The 20,874-nt window shown below is 40.0% G+C and overlaps 1 protein-coding gene across 1 annotated transcript; it reads right to left on the bottom strand.

The window, feature by feature from the left end:
• Positions 1-6,033: 6,033 nt before the first annotated feature.
• LOC125895874 (acidic mammalian chitinase-like) lies at positions 6,034-9,154 on the bottom strand. Its single transcript, XM_049588053.1, has 11 exons — positions 9,031-9,154; positions 8,859-8,888; positions 8,566-8,767; positions 8,400-8,456; positions 8,152-8,317; positions 7,494-7,618; positions 7,273-7,396; positions 7,007-7,189; positions 6,775-6,894; positions 6,541-6,679; positions 6,034-6,449 (listed from the first exon to the last, which is right to left on the bottom strand). The coding sequence occupies exons 1-11, from the start codon at positions 9,053-9,055 to the stop codon at positions 6,187-6,189; spliced, it is 1,434 nt and encodes a 477-aa protein (XP_049444010.1). The 5' UTR covers positions 9,056-9,154; the 3' UTR covers positions 6,034-6,186.
• Between the last annotated feature and the right edge of the window lie 11,720 nt (positions 9,155-20,874).

Here is a 20,874-nt window from a genome sequence, read left to right on the forward strand (position 1 = left end):
TAATGGCGTTCAACTTTATGACACCATATGTTTGTGGCTTGGAGATTGAAATGCATAAAATTCACCTATAGTGGGCCTGAATGGTGTTAAATTCTTTTTTTCAGTGTACCTTCACCAGATATCTTTAAATGTGTTCAGATTACGTCTACGTGTCAGGCGGTAATCGTAGTTTGCTTTTAAACTCTTCTGCTCATAGTACAAATCCTACCATGTGTGCTGACAGGCTCCTGTTGTCATCCTCTCAAGAGCTCCACCTGCTGGTCATCTCCCACACACAAAAATCAAGAGACGGCCTGTATTCTTTTCTTCAGTGTTGCGGTACTCGGGATCGGCCTTCGTCTTGAGACCAATTTTTGAAGGTCTCAGTCTTGTATGTGAATCGATACAAGACTGAGACCTTCATTTTTACTCAGTTTACTCAAGGACTCAGGATTTTAATTCAAGACTGGTCAAAACCACAGATGAAGGGTATTCACTAAATTGCCTTTGCAAAAATGGAGTGTTGAGTTAATTTCAGGCCCTTAGTATTTGTCTGTATTTGTTTGCTCATAGACAACAAGGGAACATTTCCACACATAAATTTAATTTCTGGAATGCCTTTTCATTATTTCATGAAGACATTTCTAATTGAACATTTATACAAACATATATACAGTATGGCGATAAAAGGGGTGAATGAAGCGAAATCTTCATTTGGTTTCTGTGGGTGATTTTTTGTTAATGTGGGTCTGTCAAATCAGTTTGAGGAGTGCCTACATATTCCACATTGTGGCATGCAGTGTGGGACTCACACCGGTCTTAGTCTTGACTTTGTCTTGGTTTAGGTGGTTTTGACTACAACACTGCTTTTCATCACAGATCTTATTTATAAAATCTGTTAAGTTATATTCTTCCCATTCCACCGAGATTCTTATATTTTTTTATCTGACCACTCTCTGATTTGGCTTTACCTTGCTTTGGCCTAATGGCAATTTAATGTATCCCTAAACATCAGATTTATTGGTGTTTGACCTGAAAGATCCATAAGTGCTATATCAAAGGCAACTGGACATACTTGCATTTTTTGAAGTAGTTTCACCTCTCATCCGAGAAGCTTCTTCAGTTCTAACTCACTGGTGTGGACTCGCAGGCTTTAAACTCTGTGTGGGTGTGAACCCTTACAGAGTCATTGAGGTCACATGAGTTGTTGACCCACCTGGCTACCACGTGTGTCGTTAGGGTTAGATGGGACCAGGTGGGGAGGGATCCCAAGACTGCATTGTAGGTGGGTGATAACTTATAAGTCATATCGTAGACCTCAATGACTGTTCACACCCACACAGAGTTTAAGGCCTGTGATTCCGCACCAGTCATTAAGAACTGAAGAAGCTTCTTGGATGAGAGGCGAAACGTCTTCAAGAAACGCAAGCAAGTCCAGTTGCCTAAGATAAAGCACTTATGATTATCATGACCAGAGTTGGGTAAGAGTTACTTTAAAAGTAATCAAAGTACTTTACTGCGTTACTTTTACCCCACCACTGCATTACTTTTTAAAAAAGTAACCAGTTACTTTACTGCGTTACTCCCTGAGTAAAGTAACTCAAGCACTTTTAAAGTACTTTTGAGTATTCTACATTTCCTATTGGGCAATGGACCACAGGGCGCTAAGCCTACATTTTTTTGTCTCCAAAATTAAAGTTATGGACCACTTGCCCTTCACTGAGATCCAATTCTCCCATCACAGCCGTCACTCTGACCAGTAGAAACACAGAACGATCGGCTGCTGTAGACAACTGTATGACAACAACATCCCAGTGTTTTTAATATTTCCTCTAGGGATGTTACCACACAGAGTAAAAGGGGGAAATGATGGTGTGAAACAGCAGAGGCACTTTGTCAACCCGCTGAGTTAACGTTACTGTCATTAGCATCAAGCTAGCAAACAATGGTACATCCTCACGGTCAGACATAAAGTAATAACATTAACAAATAGCGGCGGGGCTTTTACTCACCACAACTGCAGAGGCTCCCAGCTTCCAGCTGAAACAAACTACATTATAGACAGTACGTTATTTATTAATCCCTCTGTGTTTCTATATATTTACTTTTTAGCCGCTCCATTGTCTTCATAAAGTTAACAAATTGTGCCGTCATTTCAAACTGAGCACTTCCTGAATTTCTTTCAAATTAAAAGACCCTTATAACCTCAGCTGAGAGAATCCCTCCATTTTCTAAATAGGCTTTTATTGTGAAACATTTGTAAGAACTTGTGGAAGATACAGTAGCTTGAATGTTTACGTACGGTACCTCAAATGAAGCTCCTGCCATCTGCTGATGCTTTTAGGTGACTACAACAACATTTCGGCTGGCACATGAACAGACACAGTGACTGAAATAATATTAAAAGTAATAAAAATAGGACAAGAATAACCCGATGACATCACACACATCGTGAAAGACGACCGGGGATAACTGGTGAGTACCATCATGTGTCATGTCTGTCGGCCAAGTCATGGCACAATTTTATAACTCCACAATCATGTAATGTGACATAGTGATATTCAGAACGGGCAAAAAAGTTGTGTAGTGTGTACCAGGCATAATGCAAGTCCTGAGTCTGACCTGTCCATCAGTGAGTCCTCCTCCACCTTTTTTTAAGCTCCACCATAGACAATGGCAGCATTTCTTCTACCATGTAGCTAGCCACAAGCTTTGTGGCTTTTTTCAGACTGATAGGTTTAATATTATCTTCGTTATTAGAACCAAAAGACAGCCGTTGCTGTTTCGGAGCTGAAGGACCAGCGTTCTAGAAGTAACGGAAGTAACTGATGTCTTGTAGAAAATGTACTCAAGTATTTGATTGCTCAAACAGCAAACTAACACGTTAGGTTACTCATTACTGCAAAAAGTAATCAAAGTACTCTAACGTGTGACAAAGAAATGCGTTATACCCAATTCTTCTCATAACTGAGAATCTTTACTGACATACACTTAAATATGTTATGAAAGTCTGTCATCTGCATATCTTTTGCATCATACAAGAAGAGAGAACACAAAGCCTAAAACTTAAAGACTGAAACAAAAGCATCATTAAAGAATGACAATTTAGTATATGTTCTGCAGAAAAGTTAAGTCTTCAAAAATACTGCAAGACCAGAATGTCCCTGCCTCTCCAGAGGTCCTTAATTTTTAATCATACTGGCACGTAAGAAAATAAAACAAGTTCATTTTGTCATTTCAAAAACAAATAATTTACCTTTCTTTGGAACCATCACTGCTGTCCTGTATGTTATGTTTGTATGAGTTGTAAACCTGGTTCTGCTTTTTTGGAATATGTAGCAAAAAACTTAATAAAGCTATGGTGCTGTGCTGTTACTGTTTTGATAACTGTCTCTGTGATAATGACCTACAGTATCATGTTTACCTAGTTTTAAACTGTAATTGTCTATTAACACATTACAAATTAATGTTTCTATTAAAATGTGAGGAAACAATGCCAACCAAAAGTAAATGGCTTTAAAAGTATATCTAATCTAAAATCCATCTAAATGCTGCTCAAAAACTGGATGGCTGGTGAAAAATGTGCTGTTATTTTACATTTACTTTGAATGTGTTAACATATTGTATATGGTAAAACAGATGGTAGGAGCCACATTATATATTATAACAATACTTTTCTTTTAAGTATTTTGTTTAAGTATTGGAGGGAAAACTTTATGAATGACCCTGGGTTTTCAAGTTTAATCATGTGGCAACATCCTGGGATAAAAAATAAAGCCAGGACCTAAGTGCCAAAAATTGCAGTTCCTTGAGTGGCCACTTGACTGGCTCCAGAGGCAAATCATTTTCCATAGACCCTCGTGTTAAAGGGCCAGTGTGTAAAATGGGTTGAAAACAGTGACATCAGTGGTCAAATTCTAGATTGCAGGGCTCACTCGCTCACCCCTCCCGTCGGGTAAATGACAGTGGCCTCGTAGGGACAAAAAGCCTTGCGCACGAGTTTTTCAGGAGTAGGTCTATCTAGCGACGAGGTGAATGTTTATTTAGAAATCTAAACCATGTTACGATATTGTAATGAATCCCTCACGAGCAGGAGACCAGAGGAGCATTCGGGAAAAAGGCCGTTTATTTGAGCACTCCAGAAACTCCGGTAACACTCCACTCCATCCCAAACTCTCCTCCCAGTCCTCCCAGACTCTTCTAGCATAACAGACACACTTCATAGCTTTACACACATACTCGTTTACCATACCGAGTGGGGACCCCCCTCCCCTCTCTGCTCCACCAATCTCCAGCCCGCACACTGACTGACAGCGTAGCCGGTAAACAGAGCTCAGCTGTTTATTTAGCCTAGCAATATCTCCGGACTATAGTAGCTGCAATGGACGACTTTGAACGCGATTTTGAAGAGTTTCTTGTAGCGGACACAGACCCAGAGACAGATGAGGAACTCCATGTGTTTGATGCTGAGCGGGCGAGAAGAGAGGCTGAATGCACAGAATGGGATTCGGTGCTACTGCTACCATCGTTAGGGAGATATATCACAGGAGGGAAAGCGCCGCAGAGAGTGCATCACAAGTAGTGAAGTTGTGTCTTCTTTTCCTCACAGATGACGGTTCGGGTTCATTCTCTCCTGTTGCGTGGTAAGTGTGGTCCATTCGCAAACTTTATAACTAAAACAACTTTTCACTACTCTCTATCGACGAACTACTAACACACTCTGCTGTTTCCTCCTCCTTCTTCCTTCCTTCCGCTGTCTTCGTTGGTTCATTTATACACGTGAAACGCGTTGTCTGGCTGGCTGGATTGGCCCCTCGGTCTGCCGTACATACATGGCGGCGCAAGATGGCGATCTCTCTAAAGCAAGGCCCTTGCTATATATATATATATATATATATATATATGTAAAAGCATAATTATAAGGCTACGAAAACCAAACGAATTTTATTTTATAGCGATCATACACTTGTATAAACATATTAATGGGTAGAATATTCGGATTCAGATTCAGATTGACAATAAACCATGCCAAATATTACACACTGGCCCTTTAAAATGCCCAATTTTTCAGCAGAAATAAACATGTTTACAGCCTGGTAAAAAAGACTGTTTAGGGGTGCCAAGTAACTCACCTGGTAGAACAGGTGCCCCATGTACTGAGGCTATGTTCTCACCACAGCAGCTGGGGGTTTGCTGCATGTCGTCCCCTCTCCCACCCCCTTTCACGCTAGCGCTGCCTTGTCAAATAAAGCCAAAAAGCCAAAAAAATAATCTTAAAACAAACGAAGAAACCAGCTAATTTCCCCCTTTATGACAACTGTATGGATGTAATTTGTTATATAACTCACCCTTTTAAACTGTATTGTAGCTTAAAGTTACGCATATTTAAGTGACAGACTGTTTAAGAGGTGTCACTACAGCCTGAGAATCAGATCCACTCCATGCTCCTCCTCAGCTCCACCCTCTCATCCAAGTATGTCTACTTCTGGCTCCAAAAAACAAGATGGTGATAGCCAAACTTCAAAGTGGGAGTCCACAAACCAGTGGGTGATGTTATGGTAGATACGGTCATTCTCTTAAACAGTCTATGGTTTTAAAAGGTGGTGCTTTTCCCTTTTATCTTCCTTTCATTTTAATTTATCTTATTCAGTCAATGGAACCACATGGTAATAATAAGACAAGATATTGAGACGGAATTTATGTTGATAAATTATAGCAATCATGGTAAAGATTTTATCCAAAATAGTAGGTAGGTGCCTGTGTTTCAATAAGAGTATGTACTAATTGTAACCTCGGTTGTTGCCTTTGTCTTTCCGCTACTATATTCTTCAGCTTTTTACGCTAAACTGTCATGGTTTTATTTGCAGTGACCATCACTATTTGTCTTTATTTTTGTGAGGAGTTAATAGATAAATAAGCATTTTTATTGCCCATGTTTGATGATCAAAGTTATTCTGCATTGAATAACTCCTTTTGCTTCAGTGATTTGTGGTTTTATGATTTTACAGATTGACACAAGACACACACACAAAAAAACCCATCAGAGATCTGAAGTTGCTTTAAATGTGATATTCATTTAGGTTAGAACAATGAGAGATGTTACAGAGCTGTTCATGAATGGGCCTTAGTTGGATGGTCATATGTTACATGATACTTGACCCCGCTCCTTACTTAAGAACAACCAGTAAAAAGTTCAACCATGGATGTTTAAGCCCAGTTGCAGCACTTGCAGCTGTCATCGAACACCAGGCCGACAGCACAGTGCTGGAGATAGGTTTGTCCCTGGTTGCACTCATAGAAGTGGTTCTTGTTGGTTAGGTCAGGGTAGACTCCGTTAGCCTTGCCAGCACAGAAGCCAGATCCTGGGTTGACATTTGGGTTGACAGGTGGGTTGACATTATGGCCAGGCTGGGGCACAGGGTGCTGGGTTGGTGTGACTGGAGGCACAGGGTGAGAAGGCCTAGAGCAGGCTAAGGAGAGAAATAAGGGAATTAAAAAGATGGAAACAGTCTTAATATGTTCATTACCAGAGTATACATACAGTATGTGTTTCATGCTTACCTCGTCCAGTTCCCAGCGCTGCCTTGATGGTGCTGATCAGGGGGTATGGTCCCTGGCCGCAGAAAGTGCCACTGAAGTCATCCAGATCCAAACTCCACACCATGGCTCCACCGAAACCACTCTGCTTCAACCAGTCAAGCTGTAGAGTGGATGAGAGGTGAAAACAAGTGTTAAATACCCTTAAAACATATAATGCTGTGACAGGAATTTAAATAATGAAATGTAACAAAATACCTTGATGGTGAAGCTCTTAACATTGTCATATCCAACCCAGGTTTGCGCATTGAAGGCATATGGCACCTCCTGGGGGGCGTCCCAAGCCTGAGTGGCTCCTTGCTTCAGGAAAGTGCAGATCTGATGGGAAGGAAAGATTTAAGATTACTAATCTACACAGTACATGTGCATATCGTAGGTTGTCCTGTCTTAAAGTATATGCATGCATAGATTCAGAAGAAGAAGCACAAACCTCATAGTAGGCCCAGAAGCCAGCCTGACGAGTGAAAGGTCCAGCAGGTCCAGGTCCACTGGCAGGAGCTCCCACAGCTGTGTTAGAGGAAGCCAGGCGGAAGGTGTGACCATAGGTGGGGAAACCAACCAGCAGCTTCTCAGCTGGGGCACCATTGCTCTTCCAGTAGTTCATGGCATAGTCCTACACATGAGAGCGTACAGGTCGATGTGAGCACCTGTTCCACAACTAATTCTTATAAATTTACAGCAGGAGCCATTACTCACCACATTGAAGTAGATCATGGATCCCTGGTCAGCGGGGCCCTTGTACAGAGGACTGTTCTCTCCGACGGTGTGCTCCCAAGGACCATTGAAGTCGTAGGTCATGACGTGGAAGTAGTCCAGCACACTGGTAAACAAGATGTGGAGATTAATGTTTAGGAATGGCTGTCTTCTGTACAACAAATGTGAGGGTAATGTTTGCACATGCCTGCTCATGTACTTACGCTCCAATAGCGGCGATCTGGTATCCAGACTCAATGGTTCCCTTTCCAGCAGAGACAGCAGCAGTCAGCAACAGACGGGGACGGTTGGTCTTCTTGCCCTCCTCCACAAAGGCACTCATCAGCTCCTACAGATGGGTGAGGAAAGAAAAGCAGTTACAGCTGCTATATGTTTGAGATGGATTTTTAGAGTATAGCCTTTGTGTCAAAGGCATTTGATGACTATACTGTAAACTGATAACCTAATATAAAGTCTATGAAATCTCATGGGTAGAGTTCATGGCCAAATCCCAGAAAGGTTTAGATGGACTATATTTTCATTAGTGTATAAATTACCTGAAACTCAAAAATGTTATGTCTTTGTCGTCTTAGAATCAGACTTTAATATCTACATATGGAGTCGATCCTCTTCCACTGAGTCTGCCTTGTAGGCCAGAGCAGACCAACCAAACACTGTGTCTAGAAAGGGCCATTCACGTTTTAAGTTTCAGATAGCTGCAATCTGTAACCTCACCGCTAGATGTCACTAAATCCTACACAAGACCTTTAAAAAATAAAATCCTATGTACAGTGTATAACCACAATATAATGCCAGCTTGTTTATTTTATCCTACAACCCAAATTCTCATTTAGCCATAATTTGATTAGCAATATGACCAACCTGGACCAGGACGGTGTAACGCTCCTTATCGGCAGGTGGGGAGCCACGAGAGCCAGGGTACTCCCAGTCGATATCCAGACCATCAAACTCATACTGACGCAGGAACTTGATCACACTGTTGATGAAAGTCTGACGATTGGCAGGAGAGGAAACCATAGCAGTGAACCTGGAGACAGGAAGACAGTCAGAGTGCTTCTACCTGTGCTGCTCTTGGTGAGAGTATTGGTCTTCATTTCATTATGACTTACTTAGCAGTACCAAAGTTCCATCCACCAATGGCCAGCAGAGTCTTCAGGTTGCCGTTGCTGCAAGAAGCAAAAACAATCTCTTTAACCACTCACACTTAATCTGTGTGCACACTTATCCCTATTAATGAGTGTCACACTATTATTTTGAGCATTTGTGTGTACTAACTCGTTCTTCAGGGCCTGGAACTGTGCGTAGAGTTTCTCATCGTCCCACTCGTAGGTCTTGATCATGTTGCCGTCCATTCCAGCAAAGGCATAGATGAGGTGGTCACAGAGACATGGGTCAATGTTGGTGGGGAAATACTTACCTGCTCCGGGACGGTACTGTCCCCAGTTAGTGAAATAACAGGAGAGGATGTAGGATGATCCTGCAACATATGAAACAATTGCTCTTACATTATGTTACCAACTGAAATGCGTCTGAACAAATCACACTGACTGAATTAAGGATATAATTACCTAGCTGCACGTGCAGCAGGAGAGCCAGTCCTGTAGAGAGAGGAGACAGAATTAAAGAGGGTGAGGAGGAAGAGGCTCAGTTGTTAATAATAATCTGCATTATGCATGAGATGAAATTAAAATGTGTAGTAACAAAGTTTGAAAAGTTTCTATGAGCAAGGAGCTCACTTACCGACGCAGATAAGTAGCTTGCCCATGTTGCTTCTGTACAACAAACTGAGGACTAAGGGACTCTTATATACTCCTGGGTTATTCCCCTTATCTGTATTAACTGTATGAATGTGCCTGATGTGGTTTGCTTTTTCAGCAAAACTCAAAAGTCAAACTCATTCAATTGTTTGGTCAAGACTAGTGTCGCACTGGATTTACGAAAAGCACTGATAACCTTCAAGTGCCTTTTGATAATGATATGATCCGATTATGTTAGATATTTTCAAGGTGATTGTTGTTGGCGAAACAGTGCAGGACACTCCAACAGCATTTTAAATGAAGTTTTTAAGTTTATAACTTTCCTCATTTTTGTTTCAGTATTGTAAGTATATTACTGGTTTATGAATATTTGTAATATTATATAAGAAACCCAAATATTTCTTAGACAGCAAAATGTGTCTCAGCATTTTCCAGTTACATACGTTATTTGATACTGATGTTTACTCAGTTGTCCTTAAGTTCTCTACTGCATGCTTTATCATCTTTAGTAGTTTTAATATCAGCTATCACTATTAGTCGGTCACCTGAAATGAACTGTGCTGTTCGTCATATTACAATAGAAAGAGGCTTTTTGTCCTTTCCCGTCCTTGAAGCAGTTTGATGATTGTAATGCAATGTGGATTGTTAAATAAGTCTCCCACTGGCCTTGCCACCTCTATAAATCTTTTTGAACAGACACTGACTGATAATGTTTTATACTCAAAGCTGCAAAGTCTAAGGGCTGCGGTGAACCTGCGCCTACTTAGGGCAACAAAAGTATTTGTCATGGGTGCGTCAGTACAATAGACAAACATTTTTTGCACTTTGAGCACCCTTTTTTGTGCATGGATGTCTTGAATACACATGACTATTTTTGCATTGATCTCAGCCTGTAGACCTTGTGGCTTTCTAGCCCAGTTACATTTGTGTGTGGGTATCTCTTCTACTGTCCTTTCTTATACTCAAAGCTGCCATTTATGTTCCAGAAGTAATCACAACACGCAGTATATGAAAGTCAGTTTTAGTTTATTCATTATAGGTGACACATTTGCTTTGGAGAGGTTGATACATTTAAAACCCAAATTTACTCTATGAAAAGTTAAAAATCTATCTGCTACTAGCAATATTACTAAGTTATCTAGATGCAAACAGTTACATTTTAAAAGGTTTAATTACATGATGAACACAGAAAATGTGCTTTATGAATAAAGTTAATGAGACAAGAGCTATGTATTTCAAAATGATGGTGATGAATAGGTACACAAAAAACAATCAGTCATCTGCATAAGGTAAAACATAATATGGTTTTCGTATATTTGAATGTGTAGAGGTCAATGATATGAGTCTGGGTGGAGGTTCAAAAGCCAAGATAAACAGTGAGGAGCTCTTAGGGCACTCTGACCATCACATTTTTAATAACTATTGAATAAATAGATTTTAAATGATGATTACAAAAGGACATCTGCATGTACTTGTCCCAAAAATTCAGTTGTCTGACATTTTAAGTCCCATTCACATAGATGCGGTAGTATCAGTACTATAGTAGTTAATACAGATTATTAACTCCACTTTGTTTTCCATTGCCCTTTTTATTGTGCAGTACTTTGTTTATTGAGTGTAAATATTCATGATGCACAACGATGAGCTGTCTGTTCACCTATGAAGCATTTAGGCAATGTTGGCAAGGTCCAGTAGCACCCTGCTTCACCTGCATGACTACATCACACCTGAAAGCTGCTTAATGCAACTACAGTCTTTTAGTGGTGACCGCTAGTTGCACCATAATTACAGGTTTATCATAATGGAAACATTGCAATCTAATGGAAACATGCTCTCTTAGTGTGGATGGGGAGAGTGTTACTCATGTACTACAAATGAGAATGAGTGTTACTCATTTGTATAATCTGAGATCCAAGGAGCAGTAGGCTGTTTGGTGTGAAATGGATTATATATTTATAAAACCTACTTACATAGGTTAGGGTTAGGAAAATAAACATGGTTGGGTGTTGTTGTAACGTACTTAGCGTAATGTTAGGCAGGTTAGGTTTTGGAGGGTAAAGTTATGTAGGTTAGGTTTACAAAAAGACACACTGTGACAATGCTCTTAAAAATAACACAAACACTGGTGTCCTGGAGGAAGGTCCTGTGTTTGTTTGACCCTTCCACCACTCCTACCGGTATACGCACAAAGAGTGCGTGACAACAGCTTGATGTATTTATAGATTCTGGCTGCCTGATTTTAACTAACCAATAAAAACGCAAAGAAAGTTGAATCATTACTATTTTTGTGAACATTGACTAAATGACTAAAATGTTGTGAATTTTTGTCAGTTAAAACTAGACTAAAACTGTGAAGGATAAATCTTTTGCCTGAAGTGACTGAAGCATTTTTGTGTCAAGACTACGACTGAATCTAAAAAAGCTGTAAAATTAACACTGCCACCATCTTAGTTTTGTGTGTTATTGTGTTAACATTTAAGAGTACAGCTGAGGCTGATGGAAATGTCACATTGTTTGGCAGGTACTGATGGCACTACTTTAGATGAAAAGTTGGGGGTGTCATTAGGTTCGGTCATTCAACATTTTGGCCAATTCATCTCTTATTCAAAGACATGTCACTAACCCTAACCCTAACCCGAAAACATCAAGTCAATGGTGACACTTGAAAGAAAAGAACTGGATAATTTCACTGGATAAATGATCTGCTGGCTCAATGGACAACCAGCATTGTTAGGATTAATCTTCTGGACACCTTTGATATTGGTCCTAAATTTCAATTGTTGAGTTATTTCAGTGTGGACCAACAAGCAACATCATTCCACACCCACAATGCTGAGATTACAAAAAATAATCTGTATCTGTTTTGTGAATTGGTAAACTACAGGTTTCCACACAATGCCGTGAGATAAATGCCATTTCCAATAAACACATAATCACCTCTGAGCACCTCAGCCGGTCCTTGCTTTCAATTACTTTTCACCCTGAATATAATTTGAGTGTCAGCAGTAAATTATTATCCCTGCTAACAACAGCTCAGCGCCAAACTACTTGATAAACACAGTGTGAAAAATATCCACTTATTGCATGAGAGTTTCAGCATGCTGCAGCTCCTTCAGCCCATGATGTCTATATATTGCCATTGTTTTGTATGTTTGCATCAGTGTTACATCATTACCAAAATGGCAACGTATTTTGGATCCATTTTAAGAAGATTTTTCTTGTTATTGTTCTTCCAGCGTCAAGGGCACAGCCTATATCTGGTAGGACTGTAGTTTTTTTAAATATACGGGTACTTTGAAATGTCCCCTCAGAGTTTCTCAGCATGATTTGAATGCTTTTGGAGTGAATGCTTGGCCAATATTTAAAATGGCAATTATAAAATTATGTACAGTATGTGCGTGATTGTTTATGAGAACATGGCCAGTGTTGAAACAGAGGAAACAGATATGGTAGTGTTGAAACACTACCAGATCTCACCACCAGAGAGAGTCAATAAGCCACATAGAGTTCATTGTGGTTCATTTCAAATACATGGTCAAATAATGGAAGACTGTTTATTCCTGGATCAATTCAGTTCTCGCTCCAGAGATGTCATCTGCTCTTTCAGCCGGTCAAAACTTTCATGTACACTACAAGCAACACAGGTCTTAACCTCTGCAAATACAGATTTTTTTTTTTTTTTTTTTTTTTTTTTTTTTTACTGTAGCGATAAATTACATTGAACTTACTGAACCACAAAACTCTTTCACCATGGTAACCACCATGCACAGAGAACTGGCTGTGTAAACACAGACCTGTTGCCATCTCCCACGCAATACACACACACACACACACACACACTGTGCTAGTTAATTGAAATTTGACACATGGAGATGATTATTTAATCCCAATTAATCACATTGTCTTTGTGTTGTCTCTTCTGTGAGAGAGACAAGCCAGAGAAATACACCTACCTGTTCATGTGTATAAAACAACATACCACAGCTCTGTAATTATAATACATTAATTTCTATGTTCAGGTCTGTCCCAGCAGGGCAGCAGGTTTGATTAACTTGTGTAATTAACAGTTGCTCTCTACAGTGTGTGTGATTATTCTTGAGCCTGCAAATGTCCTCAGAGATGTAAGACTCCATTTTTTGTAATGGCATCAATATGCCAATGTAGCAGACAGCAGTTGATAATTTTATATACTTGAATGAATCCTTTTATGCACCCAACAATGATTTGTGTATGTTGGAAAATACTGTTGTGTGGTCTGTTTTGATATGGCTGCTTAGCTGTTGCAAATGTCCCCATCCCCATCCTATCAGCCATGACAGAGCATCATGTGCTAGCTAGACACACTGACCTGGACACATATTAACCATGTCTTGTAGAAGTCAACAAAACAATAATTCAAACTAAGTACGTTTTGATTATTCATACAAAAGGTCAGGACAGTATTACAAAAATACTGATCCTGAAAATACTAAACCTCTGACACATTTTTTTTTTTTGTTAAATAAATGGAGCAGCAGTTGTTGAACTGAGTATGTGGTATGAGTACTTCACTTCACTTGATCATAGCCTTCCCAATTATGTGGGTTATACATGAACTACTGGCTCATGACTGCAGGGGTTATATATGTATTTTGGTGCATTACTTTTTGTAGATAAACGCACACTAATGTTATAGCTCAGCTGAGGAGGACACCATTATGGTTTACATCTTACGCTGTCACAAGCACAAACCTCTCATCCATGAGTAGATGCATGCTTCCTTCTGCATAGTGATATGGTAGAAAGAAAATAGTTCCTACATGAAACTGCTCACAACAAGGTTTGTGGATTATCTTGAGTAACTGGGCCATGATTTATGGAAGAGACATTGCTGTTGAGTTTTTCAAATGTATTTTTTGCCGCTTTGAGCACCACAAGCTGAGTACCATCTCATTTCATGATAGAAGAGAAGGCAGCGTCTCTATGGTCGATATCTCCAACACTCTGCAACTCACACTAAACAATCTAGGTTGATAACAGCACTACAGGTAAGAGGAAAACATGTCTTTTTGATTTGGCGGCAAACTGTCTCTTTAAGGCGCAGCAAGCCTTCCACTGTGTTTTTGTTTCCTGCTTTAGTCTGTAAGAATGTCAAAAAGTAACTGTGTAAAGTACAATGTCACCCTGCACTTGTTTTTCAAACATGATCAAAATATGAATACTGTGCAAACTGTGAGCAGCACTCAGTGTTCAGTTTCCTCTGTCTATCTCTGTCCCTCTGCTCTCTCCCTCGTCCACCCTCTCCCGCCTCCCCTCCCCGCAATGGGCAGGCTTCTCAACAGCCCCTTGCTATTAGATACTGCTGAGCTTGTCACCATGGCAGCAAATTCTCAATCATTTTCTCTCTGACATGTTTCCATGTGCGCACACTCTCACAAACTCACATAGACGTTCAGCTGTTGGGCTGTGGGAGGGTTGTCAGCGAGTCCTTGAGTGTTCCCGGTCCAGCTGGTCCACATGTGAACAGAATTCATGCAGCGTGCTGTGACAGGGGAGGCATGCTGTGCCATGCATTCGCATACAACATTTTCAACATGTTCCCATGCAAACTGTCATGTGCCGTTATGTGCTATCGTGCGTTGTGTGGCAGATTTTTGCACCATACTGTGTGTGTGTGTGTGTGTGCATGCAAGCTTTTTCTGATTTATGAGTCACATTCCTAAACTTGACAGATATGCTTGCTTCTGTTCAGATGTTCTGGGAACAAAGAGTCGATTTACTAATAATATCAGTGAATGTGATTTAGTACCTTGGCTCGCGGATACATGAAAACACATTCTAAAATAATTCGTCACATGGTTTCAGAACACTGTCAGTCTCTGTATCACCATTGCGGCAAGGATGAGGCAGTGGTACTTTAATTCTACTTTTTATTTTTAAAATGTGAGACACACATTATTTTTGAACACATTTTGTTCATTCAGCAGAAGTGTTTAAAAACAGGTTTCAACTACAGCATCATACAGGATACTGCATCTTCAGCCACGCTGCAAAATGAAAGTGCTAACAAGAAAAGAATTTAACACCAGACGTGACTTGAATTTTCACATCCTGTAGATGTCCCAGGCAGTTGACGTCAGCTCGTGCAAAACAAAATGAACACACAGAGAAAAAAGAAAGGTGATACAGAGAAAGGAGAATTGAGAGAGTGAGGAGAGTGAGATAGGAGGATAAGGCAGAGCTGATTTTCTTTCTCCAATAAAAGCGACAACCCCCCCAGTGTTGCTATGGCGACCTCCTCTCTCTCCCTTCCTTTCAGCGAGCTACCACTTATCCTTGCTGCCTTTCAGTCAGCAGGGCATGTGGGTGTGTGTGCTTTTGTGTGTTGGCTCCTGAATGAATCAAGCAAATGAAGGGGAAAGCCATTAGAGAGCCAAGTTGAACTGTTTCAAACACACACATACACATGAATACACAACACACATACACAATAACACACATTCATACATAATAATAAGCCCATAAGCTGCAAAATGCTTCATACTTTTAAGTTAACTAACTTCTCTGTTCTTGTCTGTTCAGTCTCTATTTGTTTGCTCCTTCATCTCACAGTATATTCTGCAGTAACCGCGCTCTCTATCCCCTTTTTTTCGCTCTTTCACAGCCACTCTGCCTGATTTTCAGTTACCACACACCCACTCAAATACACACACACATCCTCTCCATCTCTACTGTCTGTAAATGTGAACTACAATGAAAAGAAAAACGATGAGGATAAGTAGGAAGATATGAGTGTGTGTCCATCATTTTTTCTCCATTAGCAAAAGGTCAGTGATCATAAGAGCAAAAGGTGAGCTCCATACCATGAAACAAAACCACTTCAAAACCATCACAGGACTCAGGGCACTGCAGGTGTACAGTGAACAGTGTCCGCAAATAACTGTCATCCACCATTTAGCTGGATGGAAAAGTATTTTACGATGAAGGCTTTAGAAAAGGGCATCACTGTAGTTAGACTTGTCTCAACACAAGCAGAGGCAGAGTGGGGACGGGGATGTGTAGGGGGCCTCAGCCCCTGTAGGTTTTTAAAATACCTTCAACTTTGTGTCATTCAGATAGTAATATATACCCATGTTGTTAATATAATGTACACTGAAGAAAAATTTAAACACAACACTTTTGTTTTGCTCGTATTTCTCACAGGTTTAGGTTAAAGATCGAAGACTTTTTTATGCACTCAGTAGATGTATTTCTCTCAAATTTTGGTCACCTGAACAGCTGATGCAATAAATGTTTTGGACAACAGAAGAATTTCTGTACAAACCATCAGAAACTGTTTCAGGGAAGCTCATCTGCACGCTCATCATCTTCACCAGGGCCTTGACCTGGCAGCTGTTTGTCGTCATAAATGACTTGAGTGGGCACCTGCTCACCTTCAATGCTCTCTTCTCAGATGAATCCCGGTTTCCACTGTCCCAGGCAAATGGCAGATGGCGTGTGTGGTACCATGGGGTAAGCAGTTTCCTAATGCCACCACTGTGAACAGAGGGCTCCATGGTGTGTATGTGGTATGGCTGACATAAGCTATGGACAACAAACACAGGTGGATTTTATTGATGGCAGTTTGAATGCATGAAGATACCGTGACGAGACCCTCAGACCGTTGTCATGCCATAACCTCATGTTGCAGCATGATAATGTGCAGTTCCATGTTGCAAAGATCTGTACACAATTCTCTGAAGCTGAAAACATCCCAGTTGATGCACGGCCTGCATACTCACATGTCACCCAATGAGCATGTTTAGGATGCTTTGGATCAGCATGTACGACAGCGTGTTCCAATTCCTGTCAATATCCAGAAACTTCACACAGCCATTGAAGAGGAGAGGGCCGATATTCCAAGGCCACAGTCAACAATCTGATCAACTCTATGTGAAGATGTGTCGCACTACATGAGGCCAACGGTGTCACACCTGATACTGACTGATTCTTTGGACTATCTGTGCAAGAATGCATTTCTGTAGCGCTATGTGAAATCCTAATAATTATATTTAAAAGATCAAACTGCACATTTTAGAGTGACCTTTTATTGTGACCATCCCAAGGCTCACCTGTGTAGTAATGATGCTGTTAAATCAGCAACTTGATATGCCCAGCCTGTCAGCTGGATGGGTTATCTTGGGAAAGGATTTTTAAAAATTGTGACCAAAATTTGAGAGAAATTGAGTGCATAAAAAAGTCTTCGATCTCTTAGTCTTAGTATTGAAGACCACCTTTACCTGGCATTGTTGGAGAGCATTGATGTGCATTAAGAGCAGCTCAGATTATTATGGGATGGATTCAAATGTTGCAGATTTGTCAGTTAAACATTCATTCTGGGAACTCTACTCCAGCATAGTAGAACAAAAGAAGGTTTACGCCAAAGTCCTACCCTACCCTATCAGACAGTTTTTCATTTCTGAAAGTGGCAGGAGTGAAAATAAGTCAGCCTCAACATTTCTTGTATTATGGTTTCAGAATGATGAAGACAGTTGGTGAACAATTAGATCCAAAATAGGATGCAGCCAGGATGATTTTTTTCCTTGGCAATATCATGTTTTTTTCAAATGATGATCAGATTGTCTTCTATTATCTCAAATGGCTTGTAAAATTGTGCATTTAACCATAGTTAAAGATTTCCAGGGGAATGTAGGGGAAACGTGGCCTTCAATAGTTAAAACATGTGCAATTGTTCCCCCCTATAAAAACATGATAATAGCAGAGGACTTTTATTTCAACAAAATTAAAGACATTTATACCACAAACCGACGCAGAAAGGCACAATCAGTGCATACAAATTCAAAAGAATGCTTTAAATTAGGTGTTTGATGCTCAAAATGTTCTGGCGGAGGACCCCCAAATCCTCAGTTTCATAAGTGCCCCCCCCCCCAATTTTGAAACAAAACCTACACACTTGCATTAAGCCGAGGGCAGCATGCCCCTGAACCCTGCCTATTGGGCTGAGCCCCAAATATGTACCACATCTGGATCAACCCCTAGTCTTGTGCAAAAATACATGAGCACACAAACACGGTCACATAGACATTTTGTATGTCTTTGTTTATAACTGAGCTCTTTTTTTCATATTATGACGGAACTGATCAAAGTCTATGTGATTCAGCATCAGCACTGCTGTATTTTTCATCACCAACCAGAGGCTACGTTTCTGTACACCCCCCCTAAACTCCTCACAAGCACCTCATTTAATAAGCTCTCTTAGCGCTAAAATAAAAAATGCATGTCCTCATGCAAGATTCTGGCAGTTGTCAGCATCGTTTGACCCAGTAAAGACTCTGGATGTCATGTCCCTTTAGACTGACTAAATGTTTAATAATGTTTAAAGAACACATCAAATAAAACTTTTATTGAGTTTTGTCTTTTATTGTATAATTTTAAATACTTTGGCAACAATCAGTGAAGTCGACTTGGCAAAAAGGGTGGTGGTTGAGGTAAAAAAACAATTTATTATTTATGCACATTTTAGGTTTCATTGCACTCCTCAAATACCTTCTGGTAAAGATCAATCCAAAACACTTGTGATATTATTACTGCTGAAAGCTTTAATACTGCACTATAACAACCTGTACATATTAATGGTTCAGACTGGCAAGATCTCATTCTCCCATAAAGCAGAAATTGGTATTCATATCTGATGTGATCTGACATATGCTTGTGGCAGAATCCACTAAAAGCCAAATTTATCTTTTTATATATGCTAGCAATGCAGGAAGACGTGCGCTCTGATCATACAGCTCTGTCACTACAGGCCGAGGATTTTGCATGCATCAAAACTGAGTAGCATTACCCTGCATTTCAGTACAACTGTATGAGCAGTTGGAAGTGGTGCTCTGCAGTGATACAGATGAGAAGGGGTTCTGAAGGAATTGTTTTAAACTAAAAAGCTTTGCTCTGTAGAGTCAACTTAATGTGATTTATTTTGATGCTTTTCTCAAGCATCTTACTTGCAACAGATAGCACACAGGTACAACTGATGTAGCATTAGAGAGAGAGAGAGAGAGAGAGAGAGGTACCTTTAAACCTGCATTTACTGATTGTTTTTGGCCACCTGAAGGCAGTATAGACAAGCTATAAACATAACATTGAAATGTTACTGTCGTATGATATTGAAACATGTTAACAAACAGTTGGGTGTTAATGTTTCCAGTTATGGATCGATATTATCAGACATTTGGATTCATCTTTTAGTCCACCTGATGAATTTAAGACCAATGTTAATTTCTAGCTATTTTAGCTCTGTTTTGGTCTCCACCAATTCCTGAGGCAAATACAATAAAAACAATATAAATAAAGTTATTATTGGTATTATTAAGGATGTCCTCGTCCAATCTCAAAGATCGGGATCAGGCCCAATCAAGGCATTTTTTTAATTGATCGGGATTGGGTATGTATGATCCTTTGTTTAACGTCAGCTGTCACACAGCTTTTAGTAGCGAAGCTTTAATGCAGCAGTCACCAACTCTCCGCTCCCCTTATCTCCTCCACCGCTGAGCTCCTGTGTGTGTGTAAGAGCAGGGGCTGAACATAATATGCCATAACCGACGGCAAAAACACAGTATGAGCATGTTTATTCATGTTTGGTTTTTTTTTTTTTTACCAAAATTATGAACACACGTTTCATTTCAGCTCAGTGTAAATGTCTTATGGCACATGATGTTTATCTGCAGGCGGAAGAGAGACAGAACTGACGACAACCACGCCACTGCATAGTGTAACAAAAGCCCCCGGAGCAAAAAAAAGCACATATGACTTTTTTTTTTTTATTATTATTGTAGCCTAATCCATGCAAGTGGAAATACTGTTCACTCAGGTGCAACTGCATCAACCCCGACTTACGAATTCAAGATGCCAGTCACATACATGGTGAGTAAAGACTCTGCTAAAGTATTGTTTATAGCAATTCTATCTTATTTGTTTTACATTAGGTCAGCCTCATCTGCAGCTTTCATCAGTTGGAGTGCATGATGGTTTTGAAGCTGTCTATACTCTGAAAGTGCAAGGGCAACAAAGGCTTTCTTGTGGGCTTCCATGTTTTTTTCCGACTTGTTCACCGTTGTCAACTAGAATGCAAAAATTGTTGTCAACTTGGAGGTGACGTCATTCCTACTTCCGACTTCTGACCTCCAAGTACAAAACGAATGCAGCAAAAGGCCACACTGAAGCAACAAACACTGGAGAACTCTTAAACTTCAACTGAGCCTCCCTCGGCATATGGGTAAGTAGATAATGGCTGAATTTTCATTTTTGGGTGCACTATCCCTTTAAAGCAATTTGAGACATTTCTTCGAGACAGCGACAAGGTCAAAAAGATTAAATGGAGGGTTTATCTTAGACCTCTTTACTTATTTTGTAAAATATACATTAAGGAACAGCTTGGATATATGGATTTATTTTTTCTTAATGCATTGCAGAGCTTTTCAGTTGTTGAGCATATATATATTGGATTGAGTTTAATAACTCTAATGTACTTTAAGTGTGCACTGTGCAGCTGTATTATCTGAGAAAATACAAGTACAGGATTGGGACTTGATCTTGGCAGATACTCAATATTTAATGACTCAGATTGGGATCGGGGTAAAAAAAAACTTGATCTGGACATCCCTAATTATTATTATTATTATTATTATTATTATTATTATTACTATTATTACTATTATCATTATTGCCCCGGGAGATGGAGACCAAAAACAGAGCTAAAATCAACAAGAACAGCTACATTGTTAGGGATGAACCACATGGCACAGCGCTTTAAACTCCCTCGGCTGTTCTGAAATCACTTTACATTACAACT

Source organism: Epinephelus fuscoguttatus, linkage group LG1, assembly GCF_011397635.1.
Source record: "Epinephelus fuscoguttatus linkage group LG1, E.fuscoguttatus.final_Chr_v1".
In the NCBI taxonomy this organism is placed as follows: Eukaryota; Metazoa; Chordata; class Actinopteri; order Perciformes; family Serranidae; genus Epinephelus; species Epinephelus fuscoguttatus.